Source organism: Rhipicephalus microplus, chromosome 2 (genome assembly GCF_043290135.1).
Source record: "Rhipicephalus microplus isolate Deutch F79 chromosome 2, USDA_Rmic, whole genome shotgun sequence".
NCBI lineage: Eukaryota > Metazoa > Arthropoda > Arachnida > Ixodida > Ixodidae > Rhipicephalus > Rhipicephalus microplus.
In genome coordinates this window covers 45,448,155-45,474,053 of record NC_134701.1, presented here as the reverse complement: position 1 = coordinate 45,474,053, position 25,899 = coordinate 45,448,155, and the positions used below count along the sequence as shown (strand labels likewise).

Here is a 25,899-nt window from a genome sequence, read left to right as displayed (position 1 = left end):
TTTCACTCACAGCTGCCATGGCAGCGGTGTGCACCTTCTTTGCTATCGAAAAAAATGCTCGGTGGTGCATTGGCTTTAGGAGTCTAATAATTGAGCAAAATCTCGACAATTGCTCATGCCCAATGCCGACAGCGCGTGCAGCCACCACCGCCTTCGCATTTACAGCGAAACTATCTCGGGAGCTCCCACTGTCGTACCGTTGGCTCACTCGGCTGCTGCCGTCCCCCGTAACACGCAGTGACGTATAGGAGCACGAAAGAACAGTCGCTGAGCATTCGCTGTTTTCGCAATGAAGTTCGAGGAGCGACGAAAGTCCCTTGCGCTTTTCTGCCGGCTCCCTAACGGCAAGTTTTTGAATGCCGCAAGCAGGGCATGCCGCACCTGCCACAAGTGCCATCAGCAAGAGGGTGTCGCACAAAACTGTCGTTGCACAAACCTCATTGCGCTGTCTTTCGTCTTTTTCGAAGAAGCCGAGCTTCTTTTCCGAAGCACTGACGAAAGAAAACGCAGCGTCAATCCCTTCATCGCAGCCACTGTCGCTCGCGCACTCATCGATGCCGCCGTCAGGCCTAGCACACGTAGGCGCATTCTCGTTCGTCGCCGTCGTTCGGGGTGCTTTACGCCACCTTCCCTTGAACTTGTGCTTCGTACAAAACTTCTGCGGTCTGACGTTGCACTTTTTCGGGCTTGTCATCACGGAAATATGCGCAGACGCGCAGAAAAGCAGACGGACGATGGCCGCCACCAACACAGCTGACAATGACTCGGTAGCCAATGGCGATGCGCGCTTAGGGTGCCGTGCGTTTCAAACCACTCAAACCACGTGATAAAAAGGCCTCGTTTTTTATTTTTATTTTTGCCCACGTATGAAACTGGCGGTCGTCGGAGCTGTAAGAAGAAGGCCAGATGCAACTTTCCCAACCGATCGAGATGGCGGGCGGCACTGCGACGGGGAGCAGCGCGCAGTCAAAGATGGCCAATATCGGCGCAAATTCACGAAATTTTGAGCCACCGCGATGCCTTCATACACATTTTTTGCATTTTGCGGTTCGAATTTAGTTTTGAAATTTTCACAGATGAAAGAAGGTTTGAAGATTACAATGCAATAAAAATCAGAAATACGAGAAATTTTGCTAAAAACACGATTTTTCGACTCGCGTCTCCCCTTAAAGAGACCGGCTACCGCTCAGAAAAATGTTTCTGGTTGTGGCGAAAATGAGATGGTTCATCACATCAGCGGCAGCAAGCTGGCTTTGGTCCTCTTGAAAAGGAATTATAATTTGATGTTGAAAGTTGACTAAGAACGACTGCTAGTGTCACCCAACAGTGATGCGGTTCAATCTGCTGGCTAAAAAGAAATTCTAGTAGGTAGACTTATTTTGCTTGACAACAAATGTGTATAACCTGAAATTGTATTTTACGCAGTTGAAGCAGCTTTAGGTCGTGCCGGAGAGGTGCACGGTGGCTCTGCACGAGTGCTGCATCCGGCACCACTTATAACAGAAACAAGTCTTTTCGACTGATAGCTTTGATGAATAGCAAGGCAACAACTTGAGAAAATTTACCAACTATACTCATGCGTCCAATTAATCTAGTAACGTTGAAAAGATTTTTTTCTGTTTACTTTCTCTTTCTTAACCCTTCTGCCACCTTGCGGATCTCCGCAGAACTGATTTGAAATTACCATTTTCCATTCATCCATCTGTCCTGTATACTAGTCGGTGACATCAGTGCAGCCATTATGGACTTTAGGGCCTAGCTTTGCTCTATTATCAGCGATCGCTTTGTGGATTTGCAGTTGTGTCCATATGCCTCGAGTTGTCAATAAATTTGCCCTTGCACAGCCAGTTGCTAGCTTCCTGGTTAGCTCAACAGGAGGATAGCAAAAGGGCGTGTTGTCTGCTACAGTACTTCCGGTTCGAGGCCTATCCCTTCGCTGCTTCAAAGTGCTTGCTGCGCAGTTTTATCGGTGTGGAAACACGCGCCATTCTGTCATGCTTTTGCTGCCGCTGGTTCAATGACTGTGTTTGCCAATTCTTTTTTTGTGAACAAGTAGATGGTATTTCGCGCATTTCAGGGAACGAAGCGAGACGTGAACATGGGCAAAAATGAGGAACGTTGAGAGATCGGTTTTGAGCACAGTGTGCGATTATGCTTTGAAACACGCAGTAATCTTTTGCAGAATCGCCTCGATTTAGTATTTTCGAGGGCATACTCTTACTGAGACCTTTTCAAAATCACTCATACATATGTTCACATGCTGTCATATGTCAATATACATACAATGTCTACATATGTGCGTGCACTTTACGTGATCAAGTATGCCGATATAGTATATTTCTGTTGTATAATCTGCATCACCAACTGTCTGTCAAATTGATTGAAACAGGTGAGTGCGTTAGTAGCGCACAGAACAATACGGCCACTCAAATAATGGTATCGTGCGACGTAAAACAATCGAAGTCGCTTTTGAAGCAATCAGTAGCATGGTATGGCGTCTCTGTTATGTCAGACTTGCAAGCGTGTAGTGCCGATAGGTCATGTTATACTACGACTTGTAGCTTTAAAGGCTACCTTGCACAACTGTACGCTGAGTACTGATAATATTGCATGCATTGAAAAACATTGTTCGAGCGCGTGAAGGATGACACCTCATTTAAATAGATATTTAGAGGTGTAAAAATATGAGCACGTTTCGTTTATAGCGTTTGAAACACATTACTTTGGCCATTCCCTATGTCGAGCCCGGAATGGTATCTTTGCGCCCCGCCGTGGGCGTCTAGTGGCTAAGGTACTCGGCTGCTGACCCGCAAGTGGCGGGATCGAATCCCGGCTGTGGCGGCTGCACTTTCGATGAAGGGGAAAATGTTATAGGCCCGTGTGCTCAGATTCAGGTGCACGTTAAAGAAACCCAGCTGGTGGAAATTTCAGGAGCCCTTCACTACGGCGCTCATAATCTTATGGTGGTTTTAGGACGCTAAACCCCACATATCTATCTAATGGTATCTTTCCAACCAAAAAGTTGATAAATTATTTTACGGGTATGTGAGCAACATGAAAACAAGTGAATAGATATTTCATAATCTCATGATGTGCAGGAAATCTTTGTATGTGACAAAACATGCGCCATATAGCCTTCTCTGCGAAGCAGCATGTGTCTGGAGGTGCAAGCCACCAATGAAAAAATGACCGCCCGCACGATGAAAGCTATCTCGTTGTGATTCCATTTGTTATTTCATGCTGCATAGCACTCCAAAGTATTACGCAGCAATTTATAAGAAGATAGCACCACTAGTGCAAGGTGGAACACGCAAAAAACGCCGCCACTGGTAAGAATGCCGGCACGGCATCACGGCGCCTCAAACCGGAAATCGGTGCAGGCGGATGCTGTAGCCCACAATCCATTGCGTGAGCCACGATTTTGCTATCCATCGATTGGTAGAGCAACCACCCCAAAAAGGCGTTGGTCCGGGGTTCAATACCCGAACCAGGACGAATTTCTCGCCAGCTATGAGGCTTTTCTTTTTGAGAAGCCTTGTGGCTTCATGTAACAAACAGGTGGTTGTCTTCTTTCTCTTTCTCAACCCTTCCACCACCTTGTGGGGCTTTGCAGAACTCATTTGCATAGCAACGTTGCTCAATAAGTGTTGCACAACCCCTTCAACGAGGCCTCAATATACACATGGTCTGTAGATCAGAGCACGCCTATCTCGCACCCAAGTGTCTAGGCTCCCAGCGCACAGTACTTTAATGAATTCATTCATTTTATTACCGAAAAGGCCCCGGCTTGGGTATTACATGAGGGGCTGGGTGATAGAAAGGCTATTAATAGTGAGTTATGATGGGATGGCTTTGATGAGCCACTTGAATGCTTGGGTGTTGATGATGGTGGTGACCTTGGTAAGTAGGTCATGCCAGTCTGGGGCTGTGCGAAGGAAAAGCGATTGGTGAAACGTGACGGTTGCACCGGATAGACGTCGTTACAGTGGCTGTAGCGGGAAATGGGCTGCACTCTTCTGATGTATGAGTTGTCTGAAGGCAAAGAATGGACAACTTTATTATAACGGTTAAGATGTGCGATTTCGGGGCGTTTCGCCATATCTTTGCTTTTAGTTCCGAGATGCTTTAAACGTATGAATAGTTACATATTGTGAATCGCACCCTACAGTTCTAGACTGACCCAAATGCGTAGATGAGGTTATTGTAGTGAGAATTAACATTCTCATGCGCATACTCTAGCTTTGGGTAGACAAAGGTTTCGAACACAACTTTTTTATTAGAGGGAGGAGCAAGCGAAAGGAACAGCATACTCTAGAGTACGATCTGCAGAATTTATGATATGGTTAATATGACAGGTATAAATTAGGCGATCACGAAGGAGATCAACTTTTCATAAACTGACCTTCCAAAGTTTAGTGGTCGGCCTATAGTTGGAGTCTAACTGTACGGAGAATCGATGTTATTTTCGAGCTCCGACAAAAGGTCGTCATCTTTGGATTCACTGCTGTTGAATAATATCAGCTGCAAAGTCATCGGAACTTCCCAGCGCGCTTGCGCTGGTTCCACACATTTTCACAATCAGCCTCGTGAATCACAAAACGATAACGAAACCATGCAAAACTACGGAGCGCATTTAAATATTACCACCGTGTGTTGGTAATGCAGGCATGGAACAGCTGCGCCATTGTGCGCCTAACTCATTTGTCAGCACCGTACTGCGCCGCAGCACCCAAATTTAGCGCCAAGCTGTGACGGCCGTGAAGCCCCGTGCCGAAAACATTCTCAGTTTCATCAAAATGGTTATGCACTCAAATCTCAATATAACGAATGCAAATATAAAGAAATATTGACTGAAACAAAGTAAATGAAATATAATTATCTGTTGAGATACATTGCTAGGAATAACCTTTATCATGAATTTTTGGATATAATGAACTTATTTTCTTCTAAGACGCAAATTAATTTTTATGATGTTTGAGTGTAGTTTGTTTTATCAAGGCTGCGATCGTTCAAGCAGAAGCTGTGAAGTTTGGAAGTTTGGTTCTGGTGAAGTGGTCGGGATTGCTGGTGTGCTGCTACACGCCGTTTCTTTTGGGGATTGAAGTCTAGACTGCCGTTGAGAAGGCAATTCACAATTGGGTTCACGACCTAAGAAGCAAGAGCCTGAGTGTTTACCATGATGATATTGAAGCAAAAGTCCATACTGTCGTGAAAGATATGTGCATACCACAAACCGAGCTTAACATATCCAAGAAATGCGTCACAAACTTTATGAACAAACCATTTAAAGACCGCATGTGCGCGTTCTACAACGAATGGCTCCAACAAGAAAACCCGAAGACAACGACAGGGAAGCTGAAGCACACTTCTTTGAGTGTAGTGACGCGATGGTCAACGATGCCTGGTATGGACTGCCAACTGACATGGTCCGTGCGGCGTTTTCCACATACGGCATCTCAGTACCACTGGCAACCCTTCGGGCAGCGATCAGCTGCAATGGCTCACACGATGGCATTGACTGTGATTGTGTTCTTCACTCAAGTGAGGACGGGTCGTGAGAAATTCTTTGTGGGCAAATAAATGTTTCTTAGCATCACTCGTGAATCCGAAAGACTTATTTGGTAGCTATGGCTGCAGAATAAGGCTGTGTTGGGAGTCGGCTTTTCTTGGGCTCATAAAAAGGGTTCGGGGGGTCGACTTAAGGCCAAACCCCATAACGGCGAAAATGCATGGGAGCAGTCGCTTGCCCGGGCAAACCTCATTCACAGGACGGCTTTGGCAAGCGAACTCCACTGTTGCTGGCATGAGGCAGTTTCATCAAAATGTGTTGTTGCCTAACGAAACGAAAGGTGTTCATTGTTGCCTTGCAGCACTTTTTCTTATATCCACGGGCATAAACATTATGTTATTTCTTCGTTGTGCACATGTGTTTAGGGCGAAGAGAAGGTTGTCGTTTTTGCAGCACTAGGAGAGAACCGGCAGAACGTCAGTCATGTACAGTACCGTTGACTGTTAAAGGGAACACGCTGATGAGCACCTCTCATATTGCGGGCCTCATAACTGCAAGTAGATGTAGAGACATTGTTTGTGCCCAGCACTAGTCTATCAAAAGAAGTGAGAACAGTCAACCAGCAGTAGTGTTGTGCAAATTTAAGCCACCGCTTTTGCCAGAGAGTGAAATTTTGCCATGGTGCACATAAAAGTGTTCCCTTTAACTGTGAGCCCGTCTGTACATCCTGTTCTAGACTTTGAGCACAGCACTTCTGGACGATGGACAATGGTTTCCAAATCTGAAAAACTGAGCAATCACACGAAAATCACTTCGAGACACGTTGGGCGAATGTCCTGTTTCGTTGCTTGTCGCTGTCACATGCATTTTCGTGCTTATGGGGTTTGGTCTTTATAATTGGCATTACGCAGTACTTTTAAGACATGGTGCTCAGCATAAGTTGTTGAGTTCTGCTTTCAACTCTATCAAGTTGGGCTCACAATTTTCTTCGAGACTAGATTTATATATTGGTATAACTAGAGGCATTGCTTTATATTTTGTTTTCACGTGCTTGGCGGCTCTAAAAGGTTAATGTTTACATTGTCTGTATGCACGTTATAAAAAAAATTATTGATGCATAAATATCTTGAAAACTCAATTGTATCTTTGTCTAGCTCCTACTCATTCACTGCATTGTTTCTGGGGGAAAAAATGCAAGGCCATGTCTCACCTACTACGATTGGATTGAGCTGTGTGATAGGTGTGCCACGTCCAATGCTGGGGATGCAGTGAGAAACAATGAGGCTTACAGCTTTCTTCCAGGAATTTCTGACATTTTTTAATCACCATAACGTAGTAATTTTAGACTATGCTTGTTTCTAATGACCATTGACTTTTTGATAACCAGCTAACTGCATGACGATCCGATTCCATGTAACTCTACAAAATACGAGGTAAGGCTGCTCCAGTAGACGAAATGGTTTTCATCATAATGTGAAGTAAGCAGTGGGAGCACAGCAAGTGCCAGAGTATGAGCAATCAACTGATACTGGTGAAGATACCCTTTACACAGCTGCGCCTGTAAGAGCCAGTCCGTGCATTTCATCTCTGCTTGAGGTGCTTACATCTACAGTCTTCACAAGCCTTTGTCTAGAACATTCAATAGGGGGGGGGGGGGCAATTATATTGATTAGCATTTTACTTAGAACATGACAACAAAAATGCACCTTTAGTGTCTGTATTGTTGCTGTTGCAACAGTGACCTGTGTATATTAATGAGGAATAAAACATGTTTATGTAATGAGGGTTGCAGCGCGAGCACGAATGTGCTAGAAAAAACAGACGAAAGTCGAGGTATGGAAGGCAAAGAGGACAACACGAGCTCGTGTTGTCCTCTTTGCCTTCCATACCTCGGCTTTCGTCTGTTTTTTCTAGCACATTCGTGCTCGCGCTGCAACCCTCATTATCATGAACTCAAACCAACTAGCCCAAATCGCCATTCTTCATGTTTATCTAGTTCAATTAGTCCTTACCACTCTCTTTGTGGAACCCTGCCATTACGTGTGATTATGCTGGAGCAGGGGAAGGGGTCTGTCAGGGTTGTCAACACCTTTTCCACTCGAAAAGGAAGAGGGAATGATGTTTTGGCACTCGCAGCAGTCTTATGCGCTATGTACTCCTTGTCTGCTGCGTACCTTGCATGTTGCAATCATGCCTGGGTGGTCCATCTTGTATAGGCAGGAGAGACCGAGTGCAGCAACAAGGCTTGTTTTATACATCGATCTGTTTTCAAAATGCAGGTGACACCACACAAGGTGGAGCAAAACCATGTAAATGAGGCGCCTTCGGGCGGGGCCGGAGAGGAGGCGGTGGCGGGCCCTTCGGGGGCCATCTACTGTTGGCGATGCCAGAAGGAGATGACCGGCCTCACCACGTTCCTGCCCGAGGAGATGACCTCCAAAGACTACTATTTCGACTCATACGCCCATTTCGGCATCCACGAGGAGATGCTGAAGGATGAGGTGCGCACAGCAACCTACCGCAACTCCATGTACCACAACAAGCACCTCTTCAAGGGAAAGGTGAGGGGGGGGGGACTCTTCAGCAGTGTCTCTTCAGAAGTGTGCCAAGTGCAACCACTCAACTTTATGAATCGCTCTTTGGTCTAACTTTCGTCTTCAGGGCAGCTTTTGAGCAAATGGCAGCCTGGGACTTGACAGTTTCAGAATATTTCTACATTTGAGCTTCCATCTGAGTGCTTAAGGGGGGACGCGGGTCTCAGAATAGTCAAAAATGACCAAAAAATCGTTTTTGAGAAAACCGCATTTTTCGAATGTTTGCACCAATAAGCACCTGCCATGAAAGTTTCAACACTGAATTCGATCGGGAAATATAATAAAATCGCATTTCCAAACGGCACGGTAGTCGCGAAACGCTCCGCAACACGGAATATTTGGTCAAACTTCCCGCGCGCACCGACGACGAAGCAGGGAGCCGATCGCCGCCATCTTGGTCTTGTTTTGAAGCTGATTTCTTTGTGCTCATTTTGCGGCCCCTCAATATGGCGTCGCCTCAAGAGAACGACATCTCTCGCCCCTTTTCTAAAAGCGCGCACTCGCAAGTCGAGCCCCCTGTCTTGCGCTTCCCATTGGCTGGCGTGGCCAAGGCCACCCGCCGTTTTTTTCTTTTTTTTCTTCTTGCTCCGCCGGTCCGTCGCAGCGGTTGCTGTTGCACGCGCGTGTGGTGTTCTGCCTTTCGTTTCAACGCTATGGCCGGTGTGAGCGGAGACCCTCGGCTAAAAAAGAAGACTCGTCAAGCGTACGGCAAGAAAAAACGGCGTGCGTGGAACGCGCAACTGAAGGAAGGCAACGATATCTTGCTGGCAAGAGCTCCTGATGTGGCCGAGGGAGTTCTTTCCGACGACGGCACGCTGCCGCAACTACCTGTTGTAGCCGAAGCGGTGCCAGTAGTGGTGCTCTCGCCTGGCCCTAGCTGCAGCATTTTCTCGGGTGATCGCATTATCGGGTCACCTGGTACTTCAAGCAATATTCAAGACCGTGTCGACACGATGTTCTTCAGTGCGGAGGAGACAGCCGAGCGCACTAGAAATACGGCGGATTTGAAGGAGACCTTGGCATCACAGTCCCCGACAAAACGAAAGTTCAAGCTAATCGACGTTGAACTGGAGGACAACGGCAAAGAAAACGGCACGGAATTCTCAATCGTCGACATAGCCGTGATAAACTCGTTGTTTGGGCTCGTCGTGTGCCCCGAGTGTGGCGCGAAAAGCATGACTTTTTCGAGGGGAAAAAAAGACTACGGCCTGTGCTCAAAGCTTGTGCTCTCGTGCAGTGACTGCGACTTCCGCGAGGACCGTTTTTCGTCCCCAAGAATAGCCGGCGACAGTGAGGCCAAGATTAGGCCTTTTGAAGTCAATTTGCGTGCAATGAAGGCCATCAGCAGCATCGGTAAGGGGGCAACAGCTCTCTCTGACTTTTTTCCTGCCATGAATGTATCTCATCGAGGCCTGCACGACAAAACCTTCCAAAGCCTCATGAAAACAATGCAGAAAGCCTGCAGTGCCACTGCCACCGAGTGTGAAGGTGCTAGTGTTGCTTGCATCAAGGACTTGTATGCGGAGTTAGGCAACGCACCCGGGAACATCGACGTGATTTATGATGGCGCCTGGTTGACCCGTGGGCACACTTCACACATATGTGTCGGGTGCATCATCGAGATATATACAGGTTTAGTGGTAGACCATGTTGTCTTGTCGAACTTTTGTTTGGGGTGCACCTTGGGACCTAAAGAAAATGACGAAGGATACGCTGCCTGGCTTGTTGATCATGCACCTGTGTGCCAAAGAAATATTGATTGCAAGGCTGGTCAAGTGGAAGTGGAAGCAGCCCTTCTATTATTCCAGCGGTCACTCGAAAAGCATAAGCTCCGATATACGACAATGCTTTCAGATGGGGACAGCAAAACCTACCACGCCCTCACAACAAATGAAGTCTACGGCTACATCAAGGTGGCAAAAAAAGACTGCATAAACCATGTGCATAAACGAATGTTTGCAGCCTTGCGTACCCTCAGCGACAAAAAAAAAAAAGCTCAAGGTCAGCCACTTGGTGGTAAGGGCAGGCTGACTCAGGATAAAATCAAGAAGATCGCCTCCTTCTATGGTTATGCCTTGCGCAGTTACAAGCATGATGTGCCAGGGATGCAGAAGGCTGTGCTGGCCACGCTGAAGCACATGTCATCCCCTGACCAGACACCCAGGCATGAGCTTTGTCCCGAAGGCCCCGAGTCATGGTGCAAATTCAACAGGGCTGAGGCCAACATTGAGGAGCTGCCGCCGCACGACCATAGCTTGCCCGACTTTGTGTGCGAGGCACTGGAGCCCGTGTTCACGCGCCTTAATGAGACAGCCCTTCTGGAAAGGTGCAGCGACGGCCTCACGCAGAACCCCAGTGAAAGCTTGCACTCTGTTATTTGGCAGCAGATTTAGAAAATGCAGCACGCCTCGTTGCGGAGCGTCGAAAGGGCAGTGGCTGGAGCTGTCAGCCGCTTCAAGCAAGGTGTCACGAGGAGCAATGCGGGAATTGCGGAAAAACTAGGGTACAGTCCTGGAAAAGCCTCGAAAAAGACATCAGGCTGGAGAAGTCTAAGAATAAGCACACTGACAGCTGTTCAACAAAAACCCGCCTTGCAAAGCGACACAAACCAGCAAGAGACTCGGCCTACAGTCCTGGTATGCTGTAGGGCAGTTTCAGTAGACAGCAGTGGCAATTTTCCGACAAAAATTGCATTTTGGACTGGAACATTGTGCGTAGATATGCTGTCTATGGAAGAGCCACTTGATTATACTATTCAAGTGTTTGCTACCATGCTGTTCAAGTGCTATTTTGCTTACTGTGTACTGAAACAGACACACAGCGTTGTAAATACAGTTTCTCATGCCGTTTCGGTGGCCACTGAACTATTATTTTGAGAGTCTGCAGTCACACATTTAGTACGGCCATGTTCACAAAACACAGAGCTACAAAACAGTACCATTTGTATTGTGGTAAGTTAATTTCAAGAAAAGCTACTTTGGGTTGAAACTTCAAATGCGTTTTTCTCAGTTCGATGTTTTTGCACACCGTACTCAGCTTTACGGGTGTTTTTTTTTGTGTTATATTTGAGCAAAAATTGCAAATGTGGTATCATTTTATTCGTATTGAAATGATCTGGGGCGTGATGCTATTTTCATCACTCGTGCACTCCCATGAAATTTACAGTTAGGTGTAGCAGTGGCTGCTAATTAGAAAAAATGTTCATAGTAATTTCATGATCCTTTTTTTTTTCATGTAAAATGCTTCTGAATGAATAAAAATAGCATCACCCTCTACAGTAGGTCTTTAGCAACAGTGTCATGCATTCAGATTTTGGTTTAGCAAGACTAAATTTTCATAAAGCCCCGTAACGAGTATGAAACTAATTTGATTTCAGACATCAATACTTTATGAACTATTGCAGCTATCAAAAAACTAATTACAGATTTGAAATCAGCGTAAAAAACTGCTCAAGACTGCCCATTTTCATCTAGCTGGAACTAAAAATAAGAAAAGTTGTCTAAAGACCCACCTCCCTCCTTAATTTATTGCCATAATTATGTTAGCATGTACTGATTATGCACTTTTCAGGGGACAATTCAACTTTGTTGTAAACAGTAAAGTCTCGGTGATACAAATTTGAAGGGAGCACGTAAAATACTCATATCATCCCGAATTCGTATCAATAAAGTAAAACTGATCATTAAGATGTGCAAGAACTTTATTGGAGTCAACTACTTCTTGCTGAAAAAAGTCCATGATGTTTTTTCAACTTTCCTGCCTTCACCGTCTCTCAATGAAGTGCCGTGGTTTTTTCACTCTTGGCATCAGAGGGAGCGAAAGCAGCAAAATTTAATTGAAAATTCACTCGCCGGAAAAACATGCCGTGATGTCCATGCAAAAAAAATTAAGTTGAATAGAATTCACAATCGAGAATTCAAGCGAGTCAGAACGGCTGCAAAACCACGTCCACGCCCACCAAAAATAATCACAATCGTTCTGCCCCTCGTATACATGCCACCGCTGTCGTCTTCGCTGCTTGAGAATTTATTTCTGAGCTTTAAAATCTTCACAGAGTTCTAATTATACATGCAAAGCACTGCAAAGAAACAGTTTACACCTTTACAAGCGTACGTCAGAAAAAATGACACGAGCAGATGCACCGGCAGCGGCGGTGACAGATTCAGCCAGCAGAGCAAAAGAGACACACATAAGACTTGCTGCTGCTGCACCTTCTTCTTCAGGTGTTCGCAGCAGTCGTAATCCAAACCAGGCTCTCGATGAACACGCCTTTAAGGGGGGACCCGGCCTTTGAAAACCGAAAAATCGCGAAAAAGTCGATTTTTGGCAAACCACATATTCGGGCAGTATGTGTCATAAACTACCTTTTCTGTAAATATCAACGTCTAATTCGTCGCGAAACCATTTGAAATGAAGTTTAGAACATGCCGCGGCGGCCCTCGAGCGGCGCGCGAGCGCTCAAAATACCCCAACTTGGCGTGATCGCAGTTTCTCGACCGCTCGACGGAGCGCCGCCATTTTGGTGTTGTTTTGTTTGTGAATTCTTGCTCTTTCTTTCCCCGCCACCTGCGTCGCCGGCGGCAGCGCAGGAGAGGAGCAAGCCGCTCATGATTGGAGGGCTCGCGAGAGCTTTCAAGTTTCCCGCGGCTGAGGCGCGCAGCTGGGATTGGGCGAAGCGCGCGCTCCCCAAGGACGCAGGGGAGCCCGCGACTGCCATTGGCTGCTGCGCGCGATGACGTAGCGCTCTTGCGCATAATGCGGCCGATGCGGCCGCTCGTCTGCTGCTCCTCCGTCCGGCGTCTTTGTGTTCCGCTCGCTTCCGTGTATCGTTGCAGCCGTTCGCATACTCTCCACGTTTTAACTGTCATCGAAACGATTTTCAACCGTCTTTACGAGACGATTTTCAACCGTCTATGCGAGACCGTTGTTGTGTTCGCTCACGATGCGCCCAACGAAAAAGAAGACGCTACAATCGTTCGCTGCAAGAAAGCGAGCTATGAAGCTTGTCCACGCGGCGGGGCTCTCCGCTCGCACGTGCGCCGACGGTGATCGCGCCGACGGTACCTGTGGGGCAGCTTCTGCTTCATCTACGCAAGAGAGTGGTCGCATCGACGCGCCGAGCAACGGGACTCCTGCTCCGCCGGTGCAAGAATTCGTCGTTACAGTGCGCCTGGTGTTTTGTGCTCATCGACAGTGGCTTCCGCATCTTCTCTTTCATCGGCCTCGAGTGCGATCGCGTCGTCACCTGTGCATTTGCGAACAAGTTTCCTGACGTGCGAGGAGAAAGAGGCGGCGGATCAACAACGCGCTGCTGTGCAAAGAGAACTTGGCGCTATGCCAGCGACGGAGCGGAAATTTCAGGCAATGGAGCGCGATCATGAAGCTGCCACCGCTACAAGTGAAGGCGAAAAACTTTTCCTTGTGCAAATGGATGCCCTAGACGACCTGCTATCTCGGACCCCGTGCCACCGGTGCACCGCGATTGGGATGAAGGTACGAGGAGGCACCCAACTTGGACTTGCTGCAAAGCTTGAGCTAGTATGCTTGCATTGTGGAGTAGTTTCAAGCTCATGGAGTTCATCTCGTCAGGATGACACAAAGGCCTTTGATGTGAATGTAAGAGCCATTATGGCAACAAAACAAATAGGCAAGGGACAAACAGCTCTCAAAGACTTTTGGGCAGCGATGAACGTGTCCCATCGTGGCCTCCATCACAAGACCTTTCAGAAGCACCTGAAGAAATTCAGGGAACCGCTGACACAATGCATAGAAAATTTCTATGCAGAATCTGCTTCTGCTGTAAAAGCCACTTACAGAGAAATGGATCAATATTTCACCAGGGATATAACAGTTTGTTATGATGGAACATGGCACAAGCGTGGGCACACATCCCATATTGGAGTCGGGGCAATTATCAAATACCATACCGGCCTTATCTTGGACGCCGTTGTTCTGTCTAATCAGTGCCTTGGTTGCCAAGTAGGGCCAAAGCCTGGAGACACAGACTATGCATGCTGGCTGGAGAATCATGTGTGCCAGAAAAACACCGACTCTAAATCAGGGAGAATGGAGGTTGAGGCAGCTATCATCCTCTTTTCACGCTCATTGTGGAAGCACAACCTCCGTTACACAACGCTCGTGTCTGATGGAGATAGTGGCACCTTCTCTGCCCTTGTACAAGAAAATGTTTATGGACTGGTCCCCATTTCAAAAGAGGAATGCCTGAACCACGTTCAGAAGAGGATGGGGACTGCACTTCGCAACCTTGTGCAGAAAAGTGACAAGGCTTTGGGAGGGAAGGGCAGGCTGACAAAGGCCCTCATCGACAAGTTGACAGATTATTATGGCTGGGCCCTACGGAACAATTCCGATGATGTGGCTGCAATGCGGCGGGCAGTGATGGCATCGTACCACCATGTGACGTCGACGGATGAGGAGCCGCACCACGACTTGTGCCCAGAGGGTGCAGACTCCTGGTGTCGTCACAATGCCAGCAAGATTACCGGTGTTCCACCTCCGAAGCATTCGTACAAGCTGCCACGCTATGTTGCAGATGCACTTCTACCCATTTATGAGAGGCTCTCACAGGCTTCTCTTCTGCAACGCTGCCTGGGAGCAAAGACGCAGAATGCATCAGAGTCCTTTCACTCTGTGCTGTGGTCCCTCATGCCCAAAGAGCAGCATGCGTCACTGATTGCTGTGGAGACAGCACTGCATGATGCAGTGCTAAGATACAATGCTGGCTGCTACAGGGCCACCCAAGAGCTAGCTTCATCAGTGGGGCTAACACCTGGCCACCTGGTCATTCAACGGGCAGCCGAGAAAGATTCTCTGCGCTTGAAAAAGGCTAAGCAGCGATCCCTAGAGAAGATGGAAAGGCGACAAAGAAACAGAGTGCCAAAGGACACCTCCAGTTACGCTGCAGGTTCATTTTAGAACTGCCTATGTGCTCAAAACTTTCAAACGTCGTTTTCTCAAAATGTCTTTTTTGGCTAGTGAGGCTGCTTATTCCAGCCATATCTCTGGAACCACTCATTGGAATTCCATAAGTCTTTTTTTATTATGTACATGAATAAATTTCTGAGGGGGTGACAAGCCCATTTTTTCAATATATTGTGTGTTATTTATTATATTTAATCAAAGTTTGATTGATAATATCCTAATCACGAACACAGTTTGATGGTCTGCTTAAACTTTTCAGCAAAAAAATTAAAAAAAAAGGGCTCTGTTACCCCCTGGAGTATCAATCTGGGAATCATCATAGTTAATTTCACAGTTCCAGCACCTTTTGAAAGTTCTCCAGGCCTGGAATAAGAGAACCATGTGCACTACCCTGATATTCTGCTGTAACTTGAAAACCAGTGAACATAACTTGATGAAATTTTCTAGTTCTTCTAATGCTTTTGCTATAAGTCTATCCTGAAAATTTCATTAAGATATCTCAATAAACAAAAAAGTTGGTATCCGATGGTAGCCTCCCCCCTTAATAAAGGGAGAAGCGGGTCTTTGAGACCGAAAATTGCTAAAAAATCCGATTTTTTTGTAATGCTATATTTAGATTCTCCCACTATCGCTGCATAATCTTGCCAATTTTCACGCATCCTAGATTAGTAATTTAGCCATGAGAGTAGTTGATGCGACATTAGTGAGCTGAATTTTTGGCGATGGATGCGTGAAAACGGGCTTCTTCAGTGCCGTGGTGTTGCCGTCCTACGCTTGCTCCAGTAGCCGTCTTGGTCGCATTTGAAAGAGCCGCCCCTTTTTTTTCATATCCCGCCACGCTTGTTTTCCTCCATCAGTATGCACGCCATGAATTCGCGTTTAAAAAAAGCTCTGTCGCGTGAGCCTATTAGTGCTGTCAGCACGCGTGACTAAATCGCGCCTTCTGATTTGCCGGGCCTCCCGAGCTGTCTACTGCGTGCAGCAGCGGAGCGCCTGCGAAGCGGCAACTGTATGTCACTTTGTACTCGCCAGCTTCCTGAACTCGCGTGAGCTAGTGAGAAATTAGAGCAAGCATCTCTGTATAGTCTCTACGTTCAACGGTATACTGGTATGGCGCTGAACGAGCTCGACGAAGCCGCCGGTACAGTGCGGTAGGCCTACGCTCTCGGCCGCGTTTTCCCAAGCTGTCTCTGCGTGCGGCAGTAGAGTGTACGTGAAGCGGCGAGTGTATCTCGCTCACATGTCATTATTCTCGTTGGCTTCCTGAACCCGTGCGAGCTAGCGATAAATTAGAGCAAGTGTTTCTCAAGTCTGCACATTCAGGCACGCCGCCGAACCAGCCCGACGAAGTGCACCACAGCCACCAGGCCAGTGCGTTAGGTCTACGCTCTTGGCCACGTGTTGAACCTCGCTTGAACCTTTCATCATGTCGAAGTCGTATCTCAAGTTCCGCGCTGCTCACAAGTTGGAAAAGAAACGCAAGAAATCTACGGCAAAAAGAGATAATGGCACGGGTATATCCGATGCGCACCTAGTACAGGACAGCGCGGTGACGGAACACGATCCATCAGATGAAACACCGACATCTCAGCCTGTTTCCTTGGCCACCTTGGACAGCGTCGGCGATAGGCAGCGCATAAGGAAAGACACCACCTTTTTGACGAGCGCCGATTGGGCGCAACCGCAGAAAGTGAGTGCTGATGAGATCAGCAGCTTATTGGCAATTTCAGGGAGCGAGCGCAAGCTGCGAGCGCTCGCAACAGTGCACGAGGACTAGGGCCCGTCGGCGGCTACCTACCGGATCGTCGACTTATCCGCGATAAACAAGCTTCTTGAAAGAACAACTAAATGCTGGACATGCAGTGGGATCATTTCTATTGAAAAAGATGAGCGTGAATACGGACTTGCGATGAAGCTGATTTCAGAGTGCCGCAACTGTGGACTTGTTGAGAGTTAGTGGAGCTCTGGGAGGGTACCCAGTCAGGCTAAATACGCTGCATTTAAAGTGAATATCCGTGTGTCTCGTGCCGTGCAAAGCACAGGGAATGGCCAGGTAGCTCTAAACGACATCTTCTCTGTAATGGGAATTTCTCACAGGGAATTTCTCACCACAAACGCTATCAGAGCCATTTGAAAAATAAACTGAATTCTGCGGCAACAAGAGCTGCAGACAAGGTCCTCTCTGATTGCATCATGTCAGTGAAAACATTATACCATGAGCTGTGCTTTGACAACCCAGTTAATGTGGGCATCTGTTATGATGGCACACGGATGACCAGAGGCCACCTGTCACACATAGGTGTGGGTGTTGTTATAACTTTTCTGGCTATGTTTTAGACTATGTTGTCCTGTCAAATTTTTGTGCCGGCTGCAAGCGCACACCACCAAAAGAGCACTCAAATGACTTGGTTTAGCAGTCGACGCACATCTGCCAAAAAAATACACAGTGCAAACCAGGGCACATGGAAGGGGAGGCAGCAGTCACTCTCTAAGCGCTCAATTTCCCGTCACGGCTTGCGGTACACAGTGATGCTGTGTGATGGGGACAGTAGATCATTTCTTGCTGTTGAAGACTCGACAGTTTATGGTTTCATACAGGTTCAAAAAGAGGACTGTATAAACCATGTCCAAAAACGAATGGGTACTGCACTACGCAATCTTGTTCAAAAGCATAAAGATTCTGGTGAAACACTGAGTAGAAAAGGCCGCTTGACAGGTGATGTCATAGAGAAATTGTCGAGATACTATGGCTGGGCTCTGAAGTCCAATGTTGGTGATGTAGATGCAATTCACCAGGCAGCCATGGCCACATATTATCATGTGACATCGACTGATGAAAGGTCCAACCACACTTTGTGTCCAAGTGGCAGTGACTCATGGTGCAAGCAGAATGCTGCTGCTGCAAGGGGAGAACCGCTGCCAAGATGCACCTACAGCTTCCCACAAAATGTCCATGATGCACTACGTCCAGTGTTATGAGCGGCTTTGTGACAAGGAGCTGCTAAAACGCTGCCAAAGAGGCAAGACACAAAATGCAAACAAGGCAATCCATTCTGTCATGGTTTCTAAAGCCTAAAGAGAAGCATGCTTCACTCATAGCTGTTGAGACTGCAGTTGCTGAGGCCGTGATGCGCTTCAATTCAGGAATGAAAGAAGCCTCCATACGTATCCTCAAAGAACTTCAGCTAGAGGAAAACTCCATGAGCGAGCGACAGGCAGACGAGAAGGATTCTCGTCAGATCATGAGTGCTGAGCGAAAGCGTTCATCTTCCAAGTTCCTGCAACAAGCAATGCAGCAGCAACGACAAAAGTGTGGCAAAGACTACTGCCCTGGTGCTTTCTGAGGCATTTATATGCAAAGAGAGGCATTTTTGTTTGTGTTGAATTCCTTGAATATACAGAGTTTTGTTTTTGTCATTTTCTCAGTTTCAGTTTTTTGGCCACTTTTCATTCTTCTGACAAGCGCTTCTCAGCTTTGGTACCCTGGAATTTGATAATTTTTGTCTTGCTGAGAAGCTGGATGCGTAGTGAGTGCAAGAAAGTGCCAAATGCAACTCTAGGACACCATAAATTTTTAGAAAAAATGAAATACAAAAATTATCGTTCTTTGATAATGGAAGGATGAACTTCTAAGCTTCATAACTGGTTTTGAGGAAAAGCTAGAGCCATGAAACTTGCTTTTCGCACTCTTTGCTAATTGTAGAATGCAATGACATTTAATTCAGCAAGATCTGTACAGCCAATTTACTGAAAAGGTGATCAAAAGAACTTTCAATTAAAGCACTAATTAAAAACAAAGTGGTAAGATGTACATAAAAACTGAGTTCATATTTGACATCTGCTCATGCAAATACACCATCTCATAAGTTTTCATCACCCTAGCTTAAATAATAAGACGCCTGATATGGCTAAGTGCCTCTTCTTCCCTTAAGCCTAGTTCACACTGAAACATCCACTTTCTACAGCGACCGAAATTCTCCTGCCGCCGAAACGCAGCGTCGTTTGCACTGGACGCGCCCCGCGCCGTTGAATATGCCATCTACTACGGGACGAACGCTAGATGGATGCGCTGTCACCCGGTTGTTGTCGCGGCTCGCAAACGCTACTACGCTATCCGGTGGTGTATACTTCGACGATTCTCATACGCAAGAAGCAAGAAAACACAGTACTCCTTACTGTACTGGCAAGTGGCTGTCTTTTAATGCACGAAGAGCAGAAAAACCACTGATGCCAGCGGCGTTGATGGGTTCGTTTTGCTCTGCAAGACCGCAACAAGCTCGGTCACGCCAACAGCAAGCTCGGTCACCTTTTTCACGAAATACGCACGCGAAGTAGGCACAGAGTAGGTTAAACTCCCGTTGGTTTCAACATTCAGTTACGTGCACTGCGGCATAACAAGGGAGTAGGGCTTGGCCGCCATTTTTCAAAATTTCTTGACTAGCGCTCCTATTGGTCCGCAGTGACCGATTCGGCGGCAGACGCCGCAAAAATCGGTCCGGGAGCGATCGGCGCGGAGAGGGCCCTTTCGGCGGATCTTCCCGACGCGGAACCGGATTCAGAGCACTTTCGGCGGCCGGAATGCTCAGTGTGAATGCGGCCTTAAGGCGAGATGCGGGTCGAAAAACGTGAGTTTTTTTCAGAATTACCGTACCGTAATTACCCGAATCTAACGCACACCTTTTTTCCTGTTTAGCGAGTTCATAAATCGCATGCGCGTTAGAATCTAGTACGAACAAAAAAATTACGGTCAATCTATTGCCACTGGCAAATCCAAAATGGCCGCCCCCTACGTGCGTCGGCATGGCGCGTCGGCCATTTCTGCCTATGTGTTACCCATGTGCGGCCCTTCGTACGTGTGCTGAGGAGTTCGTCATCTAGTAGTGCATTAGCATCGACGGCGGGGAAGGGCCGACTCCAAAAACTTGAGTGCACCACGATGCTGCTTTTAGAAGAAAAGTCATCGCGTGTGCAGAAACGGACGGAAATTGAGCCGCATCGCGGTCGTTCGGAGTTCTCAAAACGTGCGTGCGGGACCGGCGGAAACAAAAGCAAAAGATTGTCGACAGCAAAGCTTGACGCAAAGGCTTCAGTGGACCACAGCAGGGTCGGTTTCTGCTAGTTAAAGAGCTGCTCGGCGAGTATGTGCTTGAGCAGCGAGCGGCACAGCGGCCCGTGACGACAGAACTGCTCCAAGTGCGGGCTATGCAATTAGTCTTAGAAAAAGGTCTAATGCGGAGTCAGTTTAAAGTGAGCAGGTGCTGGCTAACTAACTTTATGAAGAGGAAAGGCTTTTCCCTCCGAAGGGGAACGTGCATATGCGAAAAGTTATGCGGAGGCATACGATGAAAAGCCTCACAGTTTTCAGAGGTTCGTCCTAAACTTGCGGCGCAACAACGGCTACCTGCTTGGGCAAATCGGGAATGCCGATCAGACACCTCTTTACTTCGACATGCCTGGCACCACAACCGTCGAGAAGAAGGGGGCGAAGCAAGTTCATGTGCTGACACCGGTCCACGGTAAAACTACAGTGACGGCAATGCTCTGTTACACGTCAGATGAGCACAAGCTTCACCCGTACCTCATATTTAAATGGAAGATGCTCACGAAAGGAGTTGTTTTTTCGAGTGATGTGATCGTGTGGGACAACGAGAAAAATGGGTGCGCGTTGCAATCGATGTCTTACGTTTTTTTTTTTTTTTCCGCGGTCGAAATCGGGTGCGCGTTACAATCGAGGGCGCGGTAGAATCTAGTAAATACGGTATTTACTTCTAGGAAAAGGTCCGCGAGCTTTTTGGCAACATCTCTGGTCGTCTTGAAGTTGCAAAAAAATTAGTTGTCGACTCGAGCACAATCTTTCACGGAGTCCTACATCGGTTAAATTCAGGCTGTTTTCTCACTATGCCGCCAAGCTGACGAAAACATGTCCGAACCTGAAAAAGTTGTGCATATCCTAAAGGGTATCGCCGACGATGCGTTCAACTTGTTGGTATTCAACAATGTGTCATCTGTTGATGCGATCATTCAAGAATGCCGCCGGTTCCAACAAGCTAAAAACGGATGCATCTGCCATCAGTTCCAGCGGCTCCCGAACACCTCTGCGACGTCCTCGTGTCTCGACACAAATCTTCCACCAGACACCTGTGACAACTTGACGCGAATCGTCAAGTGGGAACTTGAAGCGGCTGCTCCAGCTAAGGTGGGACCAACGTCCCCTGACCCCTCTCCTTCAATTACAGTATAAACCGGAATATAAGTCAAGATTTTTTCAATAAAATAAGAAGCTACAGTCGCCCCTCGTCTTATATTGCGGTGTCTAGTCGAAAGTGCGACGCTGTCTGGCAACATATGGCTTGCATGTGCTTGTGAAGCCAGACGCGGCCATATCCGCATCCAAATCCAATCGCAGTCTGTTTTCTTCGTGTTCGTGATTTGCTTGCGATCTGTTCCGAGTTGTCGCTCCGCTTGACATTGCGCTGCATTTTTAGTGGCCTTTTTGTTTTTTTCGTTCACTGAATATGTCTAGTGGTGCGAGGAGGCAGTACTCAGCTGCGTTTAAACTAGATGTTGTTAAATTCACAGAAGCGAACCGGAATATGGCTGCTCAGCGCCGCTTTGGTGTATCAGAAAAAGGCGTGCGCTATTGGAGGTCGCAGAAAGGGAAGCTGCAGATGTGCAATCCTCGAAAAACGTCGTTTCGTGGACGAAGTGCCGTTCATCCGCAGCTGGAGGATAAGCTAGCGGACTTTGTGCGGGAAGTTCGTGCGTGCTCGCTGCCAGTGACCAAGGATACCATTCGCAAGAAAACCGTGGAACTCGCTCGGGAAGCTGGGCTCATGAGAGAGAGTTTCGTGCACCCGAACTATTGGGTGCGTCGATTTATGCGACGCAAAGGTTTTTCTCTCCGGCGGCGCACATCCATCTGTCAAAAGTTGCCGGAGGAGTTCGAGGACAAGCTCGTAAACCTTCAGCGCTTCGTAAACCGGCTTCGGGAGCAGAACGACTACATGATGGGGCATATTGGCAACGCCGATGAGACCCCTGTGTGGTTTGACATGCCTTCGTCAACCACGATCACGCAGCGCGGCGCCAAGTATGTGAAGCTGCTGTCCACTGGCAACGAGCACTCGCGCTTCACCGTCATGCTGGCATGCACGGCAGATGATAGAAAGCTTCCGCCCTTCATCATTTTCAAACGCAAGACAATGCCGAAGGAAGTGTTCCCGCCCGGTGTTGTCGTTCGAGTCAACAAAAAGGGATATATGGACGAGGCCATGATGCTCGAATGGATACGGGTGGTGTGGAACCGTCGGCCAGGTGCACTGTTGCGTCTTCGCAGCATGCTGGTGTTGGATGCGTTTCGTGGCCACTTGATCGAGGCAGTGAAACGCGCACTCGGGGACGGGAAAACGGACCTCGCCGTGTTACCAGGTGATATGACGTCCACCCTCCAGCCGCTCCACGTCGTACTAAACAAGCCGTCCAAGGACCGAGTGCGGCTGGAATACCAAGAGTGGATGTCCGGCGACAACCCCAAGATACCGACGGGCCGCCTACAGAGGCCTCCGCTTGGGACTGTTTGTGGCTGGGTGCTTTCCGCCTGGCGCTCCTTGCCGGATTCCATGGTGGAAAATTCTTTCAAGAAATGTTGCATCAGCAACTCGCTGGATGGCACTGAAGACGACGCACTGTGGGAGGCGGCCAGCGACAAACTCCCATCTTCAGAAGACAGTGGTGCTTCGTAGGACGAATAGGAGCAGTTGCGATGGTGGTAGAGGGGAGCTCCGACGATCGGGGTGCGGTGCGCCCAATTCGCAAATAAATGTGGTTCGGCAGTTTTGGGTTCTTTTCCTTTTTTTATTTGGGTTCTTTTCCTTTTTTTCTTTTTCGGTAACCTGAACTTGGGGGGTCGACCTATATTCCCACTCGACCTATAGTCCGGTTTATACGGTACGTTGCTTCTCATTCAAGCAGTCGTCCGGCAGGAAATCATCAGCTTGGAAATTCACTCTATCTCACCGTCTCCCCGCACCGACTACCAGCCCCAATACACGCCTGCACGTCCCTTCCTGACCGGCTCTCCCTCAACGTTCCGTTATCCGTTCGCATGGCGATCACACGATGACGAGCCGATCTGCTTCTCGTGTCACAGAATCGGGCACATTTCTCGCCATCGCAGAAGTCGCTGGGGTCCTCCTGCACAATCGTCCTCTCGTCCCTTCTATGCATGTCTTGCCTATCGCCACGAGACCAGCCGCGACCATTTTCCCCAGAAACCTGCTTCTGAACACCGCTACTCCCGCTCTCCATCCCACCAACGTCGCCAGTCTTGTCCTCCACAGCCCAGCCGACCATCTTCCTCCGCCTCCCCACGAGGTTTGACGGAAAACTAACTGTTGCTGCCCTCGAAGGTGGCGCTGCATCGCTCGAACTGACCGAAAATCCTCTTTTGACTATACCGACAAAATGGAACCGCATAGACGTACAAGTAGACGGCGTACATGTCACTGCTCTTGTCGACACCGGCGCCCAACTTTCCATGATGACGAGTGATTTTCGCCGCAAGCTGAAGAAGGTTCTCACACCTGCGACCACTCAGTTCGTCCGTGTTGCGGATGGTGGAATAGCATCTATCGTTGGAATGTGTTCCGCTCTTGTGAGCATTGCGGATCGACACACAGTTGTTCTCTTCACCGTCCTTGATAAATGCCGCCATGACGTAATCTTAGGCCTCGACTTCCTGTCCGCGCATTCTGCCCTGATAGACTGTTCGACAAGTACGCTCGGTCTACACTTGCCCGCAACAGAACCTCTTGCACAACGGCCGAGTCGCCTCTGCACAACGGGACACGTGCGCCTCCCTCCACAGACACTGACCTACATACAGCTCGTCTCAATACCACCAGTTCCCAACGGTGACTATGTTCTGACTCCTATCACCGATGTCCTCATAAACCGTGGCATTACATTACCGCACACCATTTTGTCCATCGCAGGAAATACTACGTGCCTCCCAGTTGTCAACTTTAGCTTGACACCTCAAGGTCTGCCACAAGGCATCTCTTTGGCGTTGCTCTGCACCTTAAAAGACAATGCGGTAGATGTTTTCGCGATGGCCGCTCCTTCTGACCCTCTCGCTCAACATCAATCTGCCACTTGCTCCGACAGCACTGTTATGTCGATGATCGCTTCCAACTTAACGCCGTAGCAGACTGATGAGCTCCACCGGGTTCTGCTGTCTTACATCGACGTTTTTGACATCAGCGGCCGTCCGTTGGAGAAAGCTACCGGTATGAGCCACCGCATAAACACTGGTAATGAGCATCCTATTCATAGGCATCCATATCGAGTGTCGGTGGCCGAGCGTCACATCGTCCAAAGTGAGGTCGACAAAATGCTTGCCAAGGACATCATTGAGCCATCCTGCAGTCCTTGGGCTTCTCCTGTAGTGCTAGTCCGCAAGAAAGACGGTGCATGGCGTTTCTGCGTGGATTATCGACACCTAAACAAAATTACCAAAAAAGACGTCTATCCTCTGCCACGAATAGATGATGCGCTTGATTGCCTCTATGGGTCCCACTATTTTTCCTCCATAGACCTTCGTTCCGGCTACTGCCAGATAGAGGTAGCTGAAATGGACGGTGAAAAGATGGCATTCATCACCCCCGATGGCCTATATCAGTTCAAGGTCATGCCCTTCGGCCTTTGTAACACTCCAGCCACCTTCGAACGAATGATGGACTCCCTGCTCAGAGGATTCAAATGGTCCGCCTGTTTGTGCTACTTGGACGACGTCATCGTCTTTTGACCAACATTTGAAACTCTTATAAGAACGCCTCTCAGCCATTCTGGAAATCTTCAGTCGCGCTGGCCTGCAGCTCAACTCGTCCGAATGTCACTTTGGACGCCATCAAATCTTAGTGCTTGGCCATTTAGTAGACGCCAACGGTGTACAACCAGACTCGGCAAAAATCAGCGCCGTCAAAAACTTTCCTGTACCACGATCTGTGAAGGATGTGCGCAGTTTTATCGGACTATGCTCCTACTTCCAACGCTTTGGGAAAAATTTTGCGCATGTAGTGAGGCCGCTTACGCAGCTCCTCAAGAAAAAAGTCCTGTTTTCATGGGGCTCCGAAGAGGCTTCTGCGTTCTCGATTCTCGTCGCTCTTCTCACTACTCCTCCGAGATTCTGGCAAACTTCAACCCTGCTGCCTCTACGGAAATCCGTACAGATGCAAGTGGACATGGCATTGGTGCAGTGCTGGCTCAGAAACAACTTGGCCATGATTGCGTTATTGCATATGCCAGCCGCCTCCAATTCGCCCCTGAACGTATCTATTCGATCACAGAGCGTGAGTGCTTGGCTTTTCTGTGGACGGTGGCGAAATTTCGACCTTATCTGTACGGACGCCCATTTTTGGTAGTTACTGTCCACCACGCAATCTGCTGGCTCATCTCTCTGAAAGATCCATCAGGCCGCCTTGGTCACTGGGCTTTGCGTCTACAAAAGTTTTCCTATTCGGTGGTCTACAAATCTGGCCGCCTACATCATGATGCCGATTGCCTTTCCCGGTACCCTGTCGACGATCCTGAGGACACTGACGAGCCCACGGAGAACTCTGTCTTGTCAGTGTCTGACTTCCTTAATATTGGGAAAGAACAGAAGCGTGATCCAGAGCTGCTTGACATCATCAGCAGTATGGAATCCTCCCCAAATGATGCTTCCGTCCGCTACTTTGTCATTCAAAAGGGTGTGCTATACCATTGCAATTTCCGACCAGACGGGCTCGACCTTCTCATTGTTGTGCCTAAACATTTGCGCCGCTGTGTTCTCACCGAACTTCACGACGCTCCCAC

General features: G+C 48.1%; 1 protein-coding gene across 4 annotated transcripts in view; it reads left to right on the top strand.

The window, feature by feature from the left end:
* Art1 (arginine methyltransferase 1) overlaps positions 1–25,899 on the top strand; it is a 144,092-nt gene that overhangs the window by 30,882 nt on the left and 87,311 nt on the right. For all 4 annotated transcript variants that reach the window (XM_037420207.2, XM_037420209.2, XM_075886416.1 and 1 more), the window contains one exon: positions 7,789–8,070. In XM_037420207.2, the coding sequence (XP_037276104.1) occupies positions 7,789–8,070 (282 nt within the window). The remainder of the gene's footprint in view (positions 1–7,788; positions 8,071–25,899) is intronic.